This window comes from Xiphophorus couchianus, chromosome 15 (assembly GCF_001444195.1).
Source record: "Xiphophorus couchianus chromosome 15, X_couchianus-1.0, whole genome shotgun sequence".
Classification (NCBI taxonomy): domain Eukaryota; kingdom Metazoa; phylum Chordata; class Actinopteri; order Cyprinodontiformes; family Poeciliidae; genus Xiphophorus; species Xiphophorus couchianus.
The window spans coordinates 14,020,490-14,039,155 of NC_040242.1; the positions used below are offsets into that span (position 1 = coordinate 14,020,490).

Below are 18,666 nucleotides of genomic sequence, written 5' to 3' on the forward strand. Positions count from 1 at the left end.
GCTGTAATCACCTAGGATATTCCATCAGGTTAGCAGCATGCAACACAAATTAGAGTGTGATGCAGCATCACAACTCTGTACTTTACATTTTAATAAGCTGATGTGTGTGGCTTTGACATTTCCGGTTTATCGGTGAGGTGTGAACAGAGTTTTTCTTGTCACGTTCAGTGGCTGATTTCTGGGAAATCTTACAAGTAGAGAAGGACAGAAGGACTTCACTATAACTAAATCAAATTCACACCAGTTGATGTAAGATCATATTTTTACTGCTTCTGTGAATTGCTCCATTGCACGCTGATTGCTATGGGTTGCATCCGAAAGATGCAAAGATTGGGCCCTGAGTTTTCCACCTAAGAAACACTGTTTCTCTATGACTGAAATGTTCTTCTCTATGACTGTTTTCAAAAACACGAGGAGAATCTTCATTCACTTGCTGAACAGTTGTTCCCCTTTCACTTGTGCATCGCAACACAAGTTTCTGACAAACCTAAACAAGGTTTAGTGGCGGGTTTTCTGTACAGCATGGTAAGTGTTCTTGGAAACAACGTATGTGTGAAAACCTCCAGACACCAATGGCTCACACCAGAACCTTGACTTTGAAGCAATACTATTTTAATGTGTTGATTTGCATGTGAATTATCTTCCTACAACCTAAGCAAGTTAATGAAAAGAAATGCATTTTTTTTTTTTACATTTTATTTACTTTCCTTTCAAATTTGCATGTCAAAGTGTATAAATGCAGACAATATTGTCATTATTTTAATTTCAACTTCCTTTTCTTTGATTTAACTGGAAAATACTTTCGACAGCCTGAGTCATCTTTTAATGTGTTACAGAGGTAAAAGTAAACACCACATCAACTGATACAAATCTATACCTTCTGCAAGCGATGATGCAGAGTGATGCAGACAAGCATAAGCGTCAAAAGTTTTTTTTTTTTTGAGCTCATCTTTGTCAACCCACTTCCTTTTCTGCTTTTACCCCATTTGCCGGCATTGGTTACTCAAAGCACGACTTCCACAACCAGACCCAGGATGGATCGGCTTAATTTCACTGCTGCTCCTTCCAACTTCTCCTCACTGGAACATCTTTCTTCTCCCTTATGGATCTCCAAAGCTGTCATCCCCTCGGTGGTCTTGTCCATCTGTTTGATGCTGGGTGTTCCTGGAAACATTGCTGTGATTCTTCTCAAGCCTAACTGGAAGAATATGTCCAGAATGAGCCGGAGCTTGATGCTGAATTTGGCCATTTCTGACCTCATCTGCTTGTTGACCCTTCCACCTTGGATTTACAATTTACTCCACAGTTGGACATTTGGTGTGGTCAGCTGTAAGCTTCTGTCAGGCCTTGTGTACTGCAGTGTTTATGGCAGCCAGCTCACAGTGACTGCAGTTAGCGTTCAGCGCTACCTTGTGGTGGTTCGCCGTATAGACTGCAAACAGGTACGAAAAACAGTGCTGCTGGGTATGGTCTGGCTGGTTGCTCTCCTCCTATCCATCCCTACTTTTGTGGTTCGACAGGTAAAGACAGAACAGAGACTGAAACGTTGCAAACCCGATTATTCTTCCGATGCCCAGAGGGCAGCACTTCTGCTGACAGAGGCCACGGTGGGGTTTGCTTCCTTATCTCTGGTGGCATTTACATACATTAGTCTCCACAGGAAAGTTAGTCATGGAGCCTTTTTCAACAATCGACAAACAACCCGACTGGTTACCTGTATCATCGTCTGCTTTTTTGTCCTGTGGGTTCCATATCAGGTCATAAATCTTCTGGGCGTGGCAGCTATTTGTCTCCAGAGTAATATCCTGTTGAAATTTTGTAGAAATGCATGGAACGTTACTGGAGCGCTATCATTTGTAAATAGTTGCGTCAATCCACTCCTCTACGCCTTTACATCTGAAAAGGTCTGCACTGTTTGCCTAAAAAAGGATCCAGAGCAGCAGAATTCCAGAAATCTCCGAACAACAGATATGAGTACAACTTCTGAGCCTTGAACAGAAAAGGTATCTTTGCTTCTCTGTCGGTTTAAAACATAATTGTGAAACTGTCAAATAAGCTGAACGGTGATCAAAAACTAAATATAAGAATGTGTAGTCTCTGAAAGATTTTATGCTAACGTGTTTGTATTGGTTGTAATAAATGTATTTTCTATTTTATCAGGCAAAAGGATGAGTTGATGAGGAATACATCTGTGCTGGACTTGATCATCCAGAGCTTGCATCCGTCTCTGCAGTTTCAGAAGATTTTCATTGAGTCGTATCTCTCTCTCATTATTGTTTTTATTCTAAACAACAATGTCTTTCTATCGTTCTATAAAGAGACATTTTTGTGATTTTTCTCCTCATATATATCTGGAACTGAAGAACAGAAATGTGTACTAAACTCATGTGAATCTAAAAAAGTAAGCACCTATCTAACTATATGAAATGCAAAAAGAAGATGATTAAATGTCGTTGCAAAGCTTTGTAAACAGCTCGGTTGAATTTAAACTTTTTTGTATTATGCAATCTGTTTAAATAACCATTAATAAAGCAAGTCCATCCAAAGTGGCAGTGCTTACAGTATGTCCGTCATTTAAATATCTGGTTGGTGTTTATTACTCAGTTTCTATTAACTGTTCTCAGGAAACAATTAGTTTTCTTTATTTTCTATCAAGACACCAAAAAAAGTGTATCTTAGTCAGACAATTTAAGTCATTCTTTTCAGGGCATAATTAAGAAATTAAAACAAAATTATAAGTGGTTTCAGTTAAAGAAAGAAACGGAACTGCAGTACTGCACAGCCACTATTAAAAACTCTCTGTCAGTTTTTACATCAACATATTATGCAGGTATTATGCACCAGATAGTTTTAGCTGTTAGTTTTACTGGTTGTTATTTAGCAGTATCAGAGTAGAGAGAACTTATGTTTACTAACAGAGCTGTAAATTCGAGAGAAGTATCTCGTTAAAATTAGAAATTTTATTAAACTTGTCTTGTCTGTTGACTTAAATCAGAACTAAATGCATGGCCATTTTGTTCCCTTTGCTTCCTTATAACAGTTGTTATACTTCTGTCTGTAGCCAAAAGCAGCTTTATATGAAACTGAGACAGTTCCTGCTAACCTGGCACTAAAAGCAGAACATTACCAGACTATCTGTTGCCATGTTTCAATGAAATATGTCTTATTTATTTGTCATCTTCAAGATGATACAGATTTTACAATATAAATTATTAGGAGAGCTCACTAAGACAAATCGAAGGCCTCCAAGACCTGAGCTGAGGTTTTATTTAGTCTCAGCCACGTTTTCATGTCTGTTCATTCCTATGTTCTCCTTTATCTCTTTCTTTATTTCTTTCTAAAATTCTAGAGTCTTTCTACACTAAATAAAAAACAAAAAAAAAAACATATAGACTTCTATCCTGACAATAAACTGGATGCAGCTGGGAACATTCACACAGAAGCCTGGAGACATGAACGAAGTGAAAGAGGAGGGAGTTTGACTAGGCTCAATGCACACCTATGTGTCTTGCAGCTTTTCCAGTTCCCATCCAATCTAGATAATCAGGACTAGACTTTCCTGGCTTGGAGGCCAACCAAATCTAGGTTGGAATATTTTTAGTTGGAGTCTCTGGTCTCCAGTAACGAATGAACGAAACGCAATATAAAAATGTTGAGGTCACAAATACGCTAAAAGCCTATTTGATGAGAAACCCATGAGTAGAGTGTGCTGTTATCTTTTGTGGTTTGAATTATTTTTCATGTGAATGCATACTGCTGGGTGGCTTCAGATTGACAGAACTATCCGAACACAAAATGCTTGCCTGCTTGAGTTTTGTTATGAAATCTCTAAAACAGCACGTTGTCATGGCTTGTAAATAATCCAGGAGGAGTTGATGGAAAAAGTGTGGGATCTTTGTTTCTTTCAGGACATAAGAGCCGGGCGCTGACACAGTTGCAATGTAAGCATTTCAGATGGGACTGGTTGCTGAAAATTCAAGCAATGCTTTTCATGAATTGTATCTTTTATCCTGACAATAATAAGACTGTCCTTCCACAAAAGTATTTTTTGACATTAGTTTTTTGGGGGTTGTACCATGAAACCTTCCTGACTAAACTGAAGTCTTTATATTAACAAATCTTATTCTTTCTTCTCTGCTACTAAATGTGGCCTTTATAATTGTTTAACCTCTAAGAAGATATTCGGTATCTATGATGGTTGGGGAAGTGATGACTGCAAGGCAACAATAATTGAAATAATATGCTTTATTAAGTGTTGTAGGAGGAAAAGTCTTGCATAAATCCTCAAGAAAATCTTGCTGTAGAGTAAGAATATGGGTAAAAATTACAGCTAAATGTATTTTGGTGTTGTAACCCAATCTTAATAATCTTGTGCAAAAATCTTCCTTGAAAAAAATGATTTGTCTAAATGTAGAAAACACTTGTATTAGTAAATCTGGTTTGTGTTTCTGCTGAAAAGAAGCCATGCATCTGCAAAAATAACTGATATTTGCATTGAGTTTTGTTATGCGTTTGATCCCCGATTCATTCAAATTGCAAAAACGCATGAAATGCAGTACTAAAACATCATCTTGCAGCTCTTTATTTATCTGTTTACTGGTAACCCACTTCCTTTATGGTCACGTGCTACAACCCGACTTGCGGTCGCCACTTGCGCTATCACCATCAACACAATCGATAGATCCTGCTGGTTTTTGAAGCCCTGACTGAAAGGGACACATTCCTACTTTCTAGTGAAAGCAGAAGTGTAGTGCATAAGATGACAAAATGTTGAAAGGTTCAAGAGTCTTATTTTTAAAACTGAATGAAAAATATAAAACCTTCTCAAGGACATCCCAACCAATCATATGTAAATACATAAGTTGAAAACAATTTTATCCTAAATTTGTGCCTATAACCTCTGAATTTCCATGTTGCTATTCTTCAAACTGCTTTCTAAATACCTGTGACAATACGAGGCTACATTAAGCTTCGAAAACCTCAGAGAAGCCATATATTTCTGCAAAAGGCAGCAACATTTCTATAAACAAGCTGACGTGTCTGTTTACTGCCTCCTGTTACTACCCTAATGGAAGGAGGAGCATCTTTTTGCTCTCTTATTCCAAATTAAAACAGATGTGTCTGGAGTTGGATGTTTGTGTGACTTCAACAGCCAGGCATGTTTTTTATTCTGTGATGGTGCGTTTTCTTCTTTCTGTTTTGCTTTCATGTCAGTTCAAAACTGAGAGGACACATTTTTGTACCATAAGGATCAGACTGATTTGATTGCATTCATAAAAGTGTAAGATGTGATATTTATTCTATGACAGTCAAAGCAAATGATTAAGAGAAGTAGTGACTTACGTTTTACAAAAGGCCTAGACTGCAGATGTTTGTGTTGTACCACAGTCCAGTACCACTGCGGTTCTTGTATGGGTGTTCTCAGACTCTGTGATGATAAGGGCCATTTGTTTGCTCTGTTGTTGAGTTTATTCCCATCACTTGGCTTTACGCATTTGAAATGTGAGAACCATATGTTTATCTGTTGGACAGATCTAAGGACCTGTAGTCTGCTGATGAACTTTTAGAGAGGAAAAGAATGACAGCTGGTATTTTTCCATCAGTTATAAAGTTTGCCTGCTTTCAGTTTTCATGTCTGTTCATTAAAAGATGCACAATTAATTGTATAGTGCATTTTGACATAATATGTATTCATAATTTGATTAAGTATTCAATATTGTTGTTTCAGATCATCAAAACTGTATTGTCAGACAAATGTAATCTGTACAAATACAAAAGGTGTAAATGTTTTTGGAATTAGATAATACAAACAATACAATGTTTTTCAATGAAGATCTAATTTAAAGCAGGAGACAAAAGCTTCTCAAACCGGCATGATTGAAAACAAAATTGTCTCACTTCTTAAATCATGAATTAACTTATTAACCACAAAACTGATGCCTGATTTTGTTGGCCAAACCCTACATTTATAAATCCACCTAAACATAACCTGTCTTGCAAGATGGCTTAGGCTAACAGATCTCAAAAAAGCAGCACACAATGTCGCAATTTTAAAAAGTCCACAAAAGGAGAAAACATGGAATCCTCCCAGGAATGGCTGGCCTGCCAAAATTACTAAGAGCACATCCGTGTCTCACCCAGCAAAAGAACATCTAGAGCAGTTATTAGACACTTAGTAACACTTTGTTACTTTTTCACATTGGGACATGTTAGTTTGGATACCTTTTTGTCATTAATCCATTTTCTTGTACCCTTGCATCTTACACCCTTGTCCGTACTGGACAAGTGTGGGAGGTGCTGGTGCCGATCTCCAGCTAACGTTCCGGGCGAGAGGAGGGATACACCCTGGACTGGTCGCCAGTCTGTGGGCAAAAAAGAGACAGACAACCATGCTCACACACACACACCTAGGGAGAATTTAGAGAGACCAATTAACCCAACAGTCATGTTTTTTGACTATTGGAGAGAACCCACGCATGCACAGGGAGAACATGTAAACTCCGTGCAGAAAGACTCTGGGCTGGGAATCGAACCCAGGACCTTCTTCCTGCAAGGCAACAGCTCTACCAACTGCACCACTGTGCAGCCCACCTTTTGTCAATTAATGAAATAATCATTTAAAATGTATTCTTTCAAAAAATTGAAAGAAACTTGTAAATGGGCAAGCAGTATCATCAAGGCACCGCATGCTCTCTGTCAATAAAACACAAGCTAGCATGATGAGAACAAGCCAAGCCAGACTTAGAAAAACTAGTAAAAAAATGAATCATAGTGATATTAAACAGACCAGCAGGGTCTGGTACTGACCTACTTACAGTCAAACTACACTCTGTATGTGAGCTGAATCAGACTTGTCACCATTTCATTGAAGAGTGTCCTGTAAAAAAAAAAAAAAAGCCCAAAGACATTGGCAGACTGTATGAAGATTCAAGGCTTCATTGAGGAATACATAATCATACATGAATAAATCATTCGCCTCTCAGCTGTATGATTTTCTACTCTTTTGTTGTCGTGATTCTGACCGTCTGGTTCCATCTGAATGATGAACAGCTGAATGGATGCATGGGAGAGATAATGTTAGGTATCACTTGGTTTAGTTTAGCCGTTTCTCTTCCTCATACGGAGCCAGGGAGCATCGTGAAGCCATCACAGGTTTTAATGCTGGATTTGTTCACGTCTCCTCTATTGTTCTCTGTGACTTATTCATTTATTCATTCATTCATCCGTTCATTTGATCCCATTCATTGTGGTGGAACAAACTGAAAGAGTTTTGAATGTGCATGGTCAAGATTCAAACCAAAGCACCACCAATAAACTTATGTGTCTCCTTCTTGCTTATTAAACAATTTTCTAGAAAAATAAATAAATAGCAAAACAAAAAGTTTAAATGTGTTATTTATCACCGATTGTGCAAAAACATTCAACCTTTTAGGCCAGAGGAAACAAAATAAAAAACCTTTTTTGTAAAACTACATTTCACACTGACACTTGTTTGCTATCTCTCACACTCCATTTATTATTTCCATTTCTTGCGTGATCAAATCCACCGACTTAGTACAAAAAAAGGAAACAGTAATAATCAATCCTTAAGAATAACAATGAGATAAAATATTATGGTATTAATTTAAATCTATTTTTTCATGAACACTCATGAACTTCCCAGACTGGTTCCTAAACATCAGCCTAATGTGACTAACAGCTTTTACAGTAATACTAAACATTGAGTTTCTTATTTCAGGAAACAGACCAATTCTTCCTTCTGGCCACAACGAATCTCTAAGTGGCTCTTGATTGCTGCTGCAAGCAGGAAGACCTCCCATTAGGCACACACTGGGAATATTTATGAGGTAATAGCAAAGAATGTGGACTAATAAATAGTTTAATTATTATTGATTACTTCTTTAATACAATGTATTAAAGAAAATCCTAATGAAACATTTTAAGGTTAGTGGCTGTATATTCTAAAATACACAAAAGGTTCAATCTGAATGTTTTTATAAGGTTTTGTAGTTTCCTTTTCTTTCTTTTTTTGTTTTACTTTTAAAGCATTTTAATTTAAGCAAAATTCAATGGTATGATTTATTTCAATCTCTTTTTATTGCCAGACATATTGACAATGAATAAACCCTAAATGTGATAGGGTCATAAAATATGTTCTGTTGTGCACAAATTTTCTTTTTAAAAAAAAGCACAAAGATACAACTTTTCTTTCTGAATTTCGTCTCAGCAGCATATGTTTCACACACATGCTCTACAGGTGCACCACTAAATAAACCCGCGGACGTCTAGCGCTTGCATTTGTTTCCATAACTTGTACTTGAAAAACTGTTGGGCGTGTCTATATCTTAAAGAACTTCATATCATGCATGCATTTTTATTTTTTGTTTTTTTTTTGCAAATCTCAGTGTGTTGCTTCATGCAACACATTGAGGCCTTGTGTGAAATGTAGTTCATCAAACTTGAATCCAGTCCTTCTGGTAGTTTTGCTGTTCATTTTATGACATGTTTTATTGAATCAATAAATACCTTACTGCCTGACTGAGACGTGCACAAATTGGCATGGGTGCTGCAAAACGAGAAAAGTGTGAAGTTGAGTGCACAGAAGAGTTGACTTCAACAGAGAGAGAGAATCAAACCACAGCTCGGTTTGATTTGGAGGAAACAATCTAACTAGATGATGCACGTGAACCACTAATGTAGGCCTGCTTCAGCAATTTTACCTCAAGCTCCTCATTATCTGTCCACCTCTGCTCCTAATGTCTTGCTTATGCTTCTCCCTCCTCCTGTTTTCCCGCCCTTCCTTTTTTTTAATCCAAATCAGACTTTCCCAGACGTATTCTCCTCTCGTGACTTCTTCCTTTATTGCCAATTGAGAGCTGCTAATAACTTTTCACTGTGATTTCGACAGAGCAACACAAAGTAGTGCATAACTGAAAGACGGAAATAGAATTATTTTATATTATTTAATAAATAAAGATTGAGAAAGTGTCACATATATTTGTATATCCAACAATATCCATGTCACTGCCGGCTTGTAAAGACTGAAGTTGGCCACTCCTGGTTTAGATCAAAGCATGTTAAGTGTTGTAATGACCTAGTCAAAGTCCAGACCAAAGCTCATTGATAATTTGTGTAAGGAGTTGAAATGTGAGTTTTGTCTGAGCTGTGTATAACTAACTAAGAAGAAGGAATCATTTTATCTGCACAGCTGATAGAGACACATTCCAAAAGGCAGGCAGATGATGAAAGCAAGTCCCGGAAAAAACAACATAATTTTGCTGAATTTATTTACTCTTCCCATCATCAAAAAACCTCCTGGATCCACCAGAAGTTTTTTCTTCCTCCTTTCATCTGTCAATTATAATTCCTCTACTGCCCACCACTGTCTGACTGGAAGGGAAGGGATCTGCTCCTCGCCCCAAATAACCGCTCACTATAAAGACATGAGACAGAGGAGCAGAGGAGTTGGACTCCACCCTAAACCTTTCATGATAGAGGCAAGTGCCAAATGACTGACCACATCACCTGCAGCTGTTTCTCTCTTGGGCTCCCCTAAACCAAGGTGGGTGGATTTCCTTCAAGATCTCACCGCTAAGCTCCTGTCGAGCATCCAGGATGCAGACCGAGTCTCCTGTGAGCAGCGCGACGTCCCGGTGAACAGCTCAAAACAGACTCGATGCAGCCCGACTGCATGTTCAGTCGTTTCTGGAAACTCAACGTGGCTGAAGTCAGGGGGTAGACGTTGTCACCTAATGCTATAGATTACAGGTGTTTCACAGGGAGCACAAAAGCAAATGAAAGCTTACACTTTGCCTATAGAACAAATTGAGGGAAATTTGGACAAGAGAAATAAATAAATATTTACACCCAAACGCACAGATGTTGGAACCCTGGGCTCTCGGCTGTGACAAATGTCTGTGAGGCATTTGTTTCTGCTTGTGCACCGTCTGTGGCCATAAATCTTTGTGCAGAGTCGGAATATGGCTGAGCTTAAGCATCCACTTTTGCACTCATTGCAGCCAATCAACTGAGTCATCTGCCACGCAGGGAGAAAATGTTTGAGCTCTTGCAGCATAATGTTGCTGACACAGTTCTCTAGAGTGAACAGGCTGCAGGAAAGAAGCCATCTCTCACACATGACACGTTAAACTTTCCCATAGTTAATATAGCCTGATACCAGCATAACTTTGTACAGAGCAAGTGCTCTGTCCCACACTAAATCACCCGACATTATCCGACACATCACGTCATCTCTGTGTGCGTTTAATTATCGCTCTGTCTTCACTCAGCTTCCTACAGAATCATGGTAAAATGTATCGCCAGATGAAATGACCTGACTTGGCCCCTGAAGAAAAAAAAAAGCTGTTTACCCAGCGCAGCTGTACAAATACACGTGTTAACATGCATTTGTACAGTTATGTGTGCATAATGACGTGTGGGGAACTGAGTGGAAAGGAAGCGTTCACTGAAATTAACTCCGTGGGAGAAGAGCGCCACCTGTAGCTTCTGGTAGTTTTTCAGTCTGGGTTTTTTGAAGATTGTTCTGGATCTAAGGATCCAGCAGGTGGCACTATAGGGCCTTCATACTGACAGAGTGTGTCGAAACTTACAAGGGGCTTCCCTGGAAACGGGAACACTTAGTTGAATGTGGAAGTCAGTTTGCGGTAGAAGTACTCTCTCTTTGTTATTCAGACAACTTTTGTTTTTCCTCTGGATTTCATTCAAAGAATAAAGTTCTTCTTCTGTAAAGGCTACCATTTGGCAGAAGTGTAATTTTATTTTCCAAAATTGCTATTAAAAGAAAGAGAACCGCAAACTTTTGAGTTCTCAACTACCAACACTGTGACACAGGAAGTCTCCACCCTGTCACACTTCTCGCCCACTATCTCGCTGACTCACCAAACTATGTCAGGTGTTACTGACCAGTGAATTTCACATACATCCTTTTTGTATGGCGAGTTTCGTTGACTGATTTAACTCAAGGTCAAAGGTTAAAAACTCTCTTCCCATTAATCAGCGGTCAAATTATGATCACAGCCTGTAACATTATTGCTCCACTTGTGAGGTCAACATTTAGGTCTATTTGTGTTTACTCCTTGCAAACCAAGACATAGCCATCAATCAGCCTCAGAATATGATTCTTGGATTTCTGGGTGAAAAAGAAAAACACTGTTAGACTGAAGCCTTAATCTATTTAACTGATGTGGAACAAAACTTTCCTTAGAAAGACTTAATTAGGCATCATTGGGCCATGATTTAGTTTATTATTACTTCTACCTGCACCTGATGGTATTGCGACCCTACACCAGATTCTGTGGGAGTTCCAGTAACAGAACAAAAGAGGAACTCTGTACTATGACCAGGCAATGGCAAAGTGTGTGCAGCATGGTGAGTCTATGTACAAAGACCACATTAATCTGCAAAGACTTCTGGGTAGACTTTTTTTTTAAAGAGAAAAGATATGACTGTTTTATCTCCCTCATTTTCAAATTTGGAATCCATGTATACTCTTCCAACTTTTCCACATGTTTTTACAACCATGTGACAGTGTAGCCTATTATCCTAAAGTGTAAGTTAATAGTTTTAAAAGGTTTTTACTCATATTGAGACAAAATAGCCAACAGAAGATCCTCTGCGAATATCACTTTTCAAGTCTTCCCTCAGACTTTGACTAGACCATTTGAACATATGAAAATGCTTTGTCTAAACCAGTCTTCCATAAAATCCCATAAGAACTCCAACAGATGTTCTTATGGGATTTAGCTCCATCCCTCTTCTGATCAACTTTGACAAGCTTTCTGTCAAAAAGTATTCCCATAGCATGATGGTGCTGCCACCCTGTTTCTAATTAGTATTAACTAATGACTAGTGACTTCTTGCTCAGGTAATTGGTTGTGATGTATTTTTAGGGGGAGTCTAAAAAAGATGGATAGAATTGCACCACATTTCTTATGTGCAGAACCTCATGTTGGTGCTGAACTTTGTATTGGTTTATCAATAAATACAGCCCCCAATAAAATGCATTGGAATTTGTGTTCGTACAATGAAAAATGTGGAAAAACTTCAAATGGTAGGAAGTACATTTGCAAAAGAAGGAAATACTTTGGCCTACAAAATGTAGGTTTGTAGGCATTCATTATCTGTAAAGCTTACAATTTGACTTATCCAAATGTCTATTCAAATATCTAACATATCTAAGTTCAACCAATGCCCATGCTCACTCACTCTTTGGTTTCCCTTCCCAAAGCTGGTTCATGTGCTTTAACCATAATCACCTGATCATCTTTGTCCATATAAAAACTGCACAACTATTGACTTTTAAAACTTCCTGTATTGAATTTAGAAACTAAAATGGATGTAAATTGTGTATTTTTATACGACACCCATTAATTTTAAAGGAATGTTGGAACAACCTCTTAAAAGCCTAATTTTGTTTGAGGCTTACAGTGCCCTGATAATAAAATAGTTACTAGATTTATGCTGTTGTTGACCCATGCTCATTACCTAGATCTCTGAAAACAGATCTTAAAGGTTTTGAATCTATATTAATGGCTCACACTCCTCAGGGTCAGAAGTGTATTATTTGTGTTGTAAGACCTACATTTAGCTTGTGTGTGCACTCTGTTGACCTGGGAGAGACAACCATCACTGTGGTATTGACATTAACCAACCACAGTATCAAACAGGAAGCTTAGATAGAGAGAAGAACTTATCGCTTATGTTGTCACTTTAGTTTGTCATCCTCACTCATGACAAGACAGGAATGCAGAAGAGTTTATGAACAATAGGGGAAAATACTGAGTTGGAAAGCTGAGGGGCTTCAATTTAACTACTATTGCATTTACAGACACTGTCTCCAGATGAACTGTGACAATAAATTATTCATATATACATGTTTCATGTTCATTTTAAAAAGTTAAGATCTCTGCTTGAGCAAGACATGTTCAGGCCTTTATCTTATGCTGAATAATGATCAAATTGGAGACAACATCTTGCATAAGTTTAGCTTTGTCATTCTGACAGTTTGATAAGTAAATTTTGACATCTGTGGTACGTGCTGTTTTCCAAAAATAATTCTTTACACCTACAACATCGCATCTTTAGCGTACTATACATTTTCCAGGAGCTCTAAAGCAAAGCTTACAGGGCTGTGCATCTTGGTGAATCCCATTAGCAGCTATGGAAGGAGTTTAATTGGGGGCTTACCTTACTGAGCGCGCTCTTCAAGGTTGGCTGAGGTCAAAAAAGGTTACTCGCTGAGGCCGGGTTAAAACTGATTGGAAATACTGCTGAGGTCTGTCTCTACCTGGATATTTGTCTGGAGACGGTGTCTGCACTTGCTACATTTACAAACATGACAAACCAACTGAAAGATGCTTTGTTGAAGTTGCGGACGGTGAAAAAAACTCCATCAAGTTACCTGACTTGTAGCTTCCAACTGTGAAATTGGTGTAAAAACTATATACTTTTGTAAACATTTGTAGTTTAAGGTAAAATACCAGCAGCTGTGGTTGCCAGAATGTTACCGTCTATAAATGGTAACATTCTGGCAACCACAGCTGCTGGTATTTTACCATAAATTAGAGATGTCTTTTTTTTCTACAGTGTATAATTTATCTGGATTTAGATGAAAGGTCAACACAAAAGAGTGAATAAATGTGTAGTAACACAAAAATGATGCATTGAAAAAAAATATGCATGAAAAACTATGCATTTCATGAAAAGCTTGACAATATAGTACAACAAGAAATATCTATATGGGCCAAATTTGGCAGCTTTGGAAAGGACAGCAATAATCATGGAAGCTGCCAAGAGGCCAATGGTACTTTGTGAAAAGTTGTAGAGACCTTCACCCAAGGTGCGAGAATCGGCTAACAGGACAAATATGAGTTGTTAACTTTTAAAATATCCGACCGTTATGTTTGTGAATACTTAACTTAGATACATGTCACACTCTTTTTTTTGAGAGCCTTGTATCCTTTTCTTTGACTTCACAACATTTTTTGAGCTGGCTTAAATTAAATACTGTACAAGGCCCTGAAATTTGTGGGTGTAACATGACAAATTTGAACATATTCCCATGCATGTGACTTATTTCAAAGGCTCCCAACAACCACTTGTTCTCGCAGATAAATTTTCTCCATCAAAATGTGCCAAAAAGCAATAAACTAACACTGATGGCATTTAGAAAATGATTAAGACTGTTCTTATAAAATGCCTCATGAGAGAGATTTCCTCCAGTGTGGTGAGTTAACTGACATAAACCGTCTGAAATCCAGCTTTCATTATGCCTCTTAGCAGGCTTTCTGTGGCTCATCAGAGACAGACAAAAATAGCTAACAAGAAAATATAGACAGGAAACAATTAGGAATTTTGCAAATTGTGCTGTGGATAATATCGGAACAAGTGGAAAAAAATAGGTATGACATTGTTATTTTGGGATAAATGACAAGAGGTAAATCTTGCTAGGCATTGCTTCTGAGTGAGTGCATAAATCTAGCTGCCTGCACACAGCAGCTAGAAAACCCAGGCCTGCACTCAGACTAACCTGAAAACCATCTGTCCCATCACCGAGCCAAGGCAAACACACCCAATAATCTAGGTAACCAAATAGACACTCATGGTGTTGGGTAGCAACAAGACAGCATTTCCCAGTGGTTTGAACCTTTCTCAGTTCAAATAAAACTGCCTCTTTCTCTCTTTGCTGGTCCTCCTTATGAGATCTAACTTACACCAGACGGGTGTGCAGCTGTGCATTTAACACCACAACTGATAAATTGTGCAATGTCATCATGCACTGAAATTTGCTGTGTTGTGCCCCGGGAACCAAAACTTCAACCATGGAATCAACGTATCTCCCAGCCAAGTGTTTCTTATTCTAACAACTCAGTCATTCTGACTGGTTTCCAGTGAAAGTATCAAACACCCCGACCCTATAGCTCACTGATAAACGGTCGTGGGAAATCTTGCTTCACTGCACCACCTGTTGCAACATGTAGCCTGTTGCGTTAAAGAGTAGCAAGTTACACCGTTTATTTATAGACATAAATGTGTCAACTGATAATATCCACTATCCTGAATAAGTACATCTTATAACATTTTTATTTTAAACTGGCAAGCTTGTGTTGCACATCATTATGGTGTTAAATCAAAGAGTAAATTTGCTGCCTGTACAAGTCAGCAACACCTTCCTGAAAAATCTACATTTTAGCTCCTCTCTGCATGGTCTCCATATGATTACACAGTATGCAGTTCTTGTGTAATGGTGCTGGAGTCACCAAAATGTTTGGTGACACTTTATTTGCAGGGGTATGAATAAGACTGACTTGAGACTCTCATAAACATGACAACACCTGTAATGAATATTAAGGAGTCTTCAGGAATGCTTAGAACTGTTGTCATGAAGTGTCATTTGGTAAATAATGATACGTTTAATGCAAAATTGACACTTTCAACCAACTTTTAATGTAAGGTTTAATTTAAATTTTAGTGCAACTTTGCATTAAAGGTGTCCTTATTTACCAAATGGAAAGAGTCATTCATATTCATGGCAGGTGTTATATGTCATGTTTATGACAGTCTCATGTCAGTCCTATGCACACCTCTTCAAATAAAGTGTTAGGGATTTCCGCTATCTTATGTGGAAACTGCTTTTTATATTAAAAGAGATCATGAAAATTAGTTGGTATGCTATCATGTCTTTTACCAAATGTGACGCTAACCGATGCTACCGCTACCTGTTTTGACAAAACAGTTCAGTCACTGAGACGCCTCCAAATATTTTTAAGTCATGAGTCAGCTGATCAGGAATATAGTCGGAGGTTTAGAAACACAAGATTCCATCCATTATCTTACACGTTATCCCTAAGTGGACACCTCTGGGGAGATAGACACCAGTGGTCAACGGGCCAAATGCGGGGTACACCCTGGACAGGTTGTCAGTCCATCGCAAGGCAACACAGAGGACAAACAATTATGCACACACACACCTAAGGAGAATTTAGGGAGCTCATTCATGACTTACTGTCAAACTCCATGCAGAGAGTCCCCAGACTGGGATTCTTGCTGCAAGACAACAATGCTACCAATTTGTCACTGTGCAGCTCCAACAAATCCAACAGGTTCGATTAAAAGCACAATGATGAAATTCAACGATCAAGCAACTCAAATTTCAACGAGTAAAAAACATCAATATGACATCAATGTTTGGTCTGTTTCTAGCATCACTGCTGATCAACAAACTACCCGTAAAGTTTAAGAGAGCTGATCTCTCTTGGTGCATTTCACAGTGGTGGTGGGTCGTCTTGAAATACTTGCAAAAATAGCTTTTTTATAAGTCAATTATTGTAGGGGAAAGATTACTTCACTTCTCTACTCAGAGATAAAACAATTGGTGTTGACTTCAACACTCACATTGCCACCTCAGTTCTTCTAGAAAGCACACAGAGACGGCCAGAAGACATAAAACCTGACTTGGAGGGCTTCGTGAATAAACTACCACAAAGCCCCTGAATGCTGAACTGTGATCAGTGTGGAGTTGTGACAGTTAAACAAATTTGTTTTCACTTCTGATGTGTGATCTCTTTTAGACTAGATGTACAAGCAGTAAAAAAAAAATTTAAAAAAAAACTTTTCCTCAACTATTTGGCTCCTGATAGGCTCATCAGACACTGCAGCTCTGAATGTTATCTTGCTACGCTGAGATGCCGATGGTTCTTATCAGCATTTTCACTCTACAGAATTTCACAATATTGATTTTTAGATCTTTTGCGTGCTTGTAGCACCAGGAGAATTCTGAGGGGAAGTGAAGAAAAAGAGCTGTCAGAAGTTTGCAACTTTGTTCAGTTGGAGATTAAGATTTCTTCACTACTTAAGGAGACCACGATTAAATGTTGGCACATATGCACAGCGCAGTAATTTAAATCCAGACAAAAGTAGAAGGTGTTAAGGAAGTGAGATGAGTGAGGGTGGGAGGAAACAGTTGAAGCATGTTTGTCTAATGAGTTCACTATAATCTTATAATGAACTTCCACGTGTAATGATAGTACAAACAGGGATAGACAGACAATGAAAAAGCATCCCATCGGAAAAGTATGGCGGAAGGAAACTGGGCTTTTTGGCAAAACTAGGAAAATCTAAGATTGAGAAAGCTAAGAGCTAAGCAGTCCTAGTCTGCCTTTCTGCACACTCAAAGACATTTACATATCATCACTTTGTGTCTCTGTACTTGTTTTGGCACCCTGACAAGGGGTCTGCCTGAAAATCCCCCTTCAATCCTCTGATGTCGTCAGACATCAAGAACCAAGCTGGTGTCATCCACTTGGAGAGTCAAAGGTCAGGAAGGAATCTGCTTCATGGTAAGTACCCAGGCACTAAGCCTGACACTGAGCCAGTAGGTGAATGGGGAGCATGTTACTTGTGACTGGCCTGCTGTTCTTTGCTGACCAAGAGATGCACTGTGTGTGCTTTCTGGAAATAGTGAAGCAGAGCATGCATAGAACTTAATGTTCACAGTTTGCAATGTGCAAAAGTGTGTTATTTTGATGCGGCTTCTGCTTATTGGAACTCACTGACCAGACTGACAGGTACAACAAAGAAGTGAAAACGGCTGCCATACACCTCAGCGAATAAATAAATACAACTGAAATAGAAAATAGCTGCATTGAGCCTGACCTACATACTTCAAGACCCATGGATTATACATCTTAGTCATGGCATTATGGCTTCTATGCTGAGTGAGTGAACTTTTGTCAGATCTTGCATTCAGTTAATAATTTAACAAACATGCATGTCTGGATATATTGACACTTTTCGGTTAAGATTTTTGAACAAGATTGTGGCACAAACAGCAGCCCATTAAATTTTAAACGTGAGCATGCATGCGTCTCTGCGCATATCTGTTTCTGCATGAACTTTGTGTCACTGCACATAGAGGGTAATCCGCAATAAGCTGGTTAATGGGCTCGTCTGCAGTGACGCAAATATACTCACCAAGCTTTGCACTGATGGATTCTGCATGACAACTAACCTGCATAGACTTTTGCCCACACGTCTATATATCAATGAGCTGCTTGGAGCGGCAGCATCAGAGAAGTTCATTGCAAGCGTACCGTTTTATTCGTGTGTTATTTAGATTTATTTATTACATCAGGGGAATGTTAGCTTTGAGTGCGTGCACACAGCAGCTTTTCTGCAAGTTTTTGTTTTTTTAAAGAAAAGTTTTTGGTCAACTGGTTACCAAAAACCAACCAGTTTAACTCTAAAGTCCTTTGGTGGCAAGTGGGCAGATTTAAATGGCACTGGGGGAAAATGGCACAGTTAGTTGCAAGGTAGAAGCAAATGAATCAACTGATTGGAAAAACCAGCAAACTGAGTGTGTCATCTTTGCTTTATCTAAAAAAGAAGTGCACTTTAATTTTATTTTATTTTTTTTTAATTTCTGGTATAATAAAAAGCAGACAGGTATGATTCGGGAACACGTGCTAGTAGCTAGTTATTTTGTGTTTCATTTCGAACTTTAAATGATGGAACACCATCAAATAAAGCTTAATTGTGAAGGCTTTCTTAGATGTCTAAACTATTGAACTATGCTAACTCAGTGATCAAGCTAATACAATTAGTAATGCAAAGCAATAATACGGTGTTTTTTTTCTCTTTTGTGCATTA

At 38.4% G+C, this 18,666-nt stretch overlaps 1 protein-coding gene across 1 annotated transcript; it reads left to right on the top strand.

Moving 5' to 3' along the window:
* Positions 1–686: 686 nt before the first annotated feature.
* On the top strand, positions 687–2,549 carry LOC114158309 (leukotriene B4 receptor 1-like). Its single transcript, XM_028039671.1, has 2 exons — positions 687–2,003; positions 2,161–2,549. The coding sequence occupies exon 1, from the start codon at positions 903–905 to the stop codon at positions 1,992–1,994; it is 1,092 nt and encodes a 363-aa protein (XP_027895472.1). The 5' UTR covers positions 687–902; the 3' UTR covers positions 1,995–2,003; positions 2,161–2,549.
* The last annotated feature ends 16,117 nt before the right edge of the window (positions 2,550–18,666 follow it).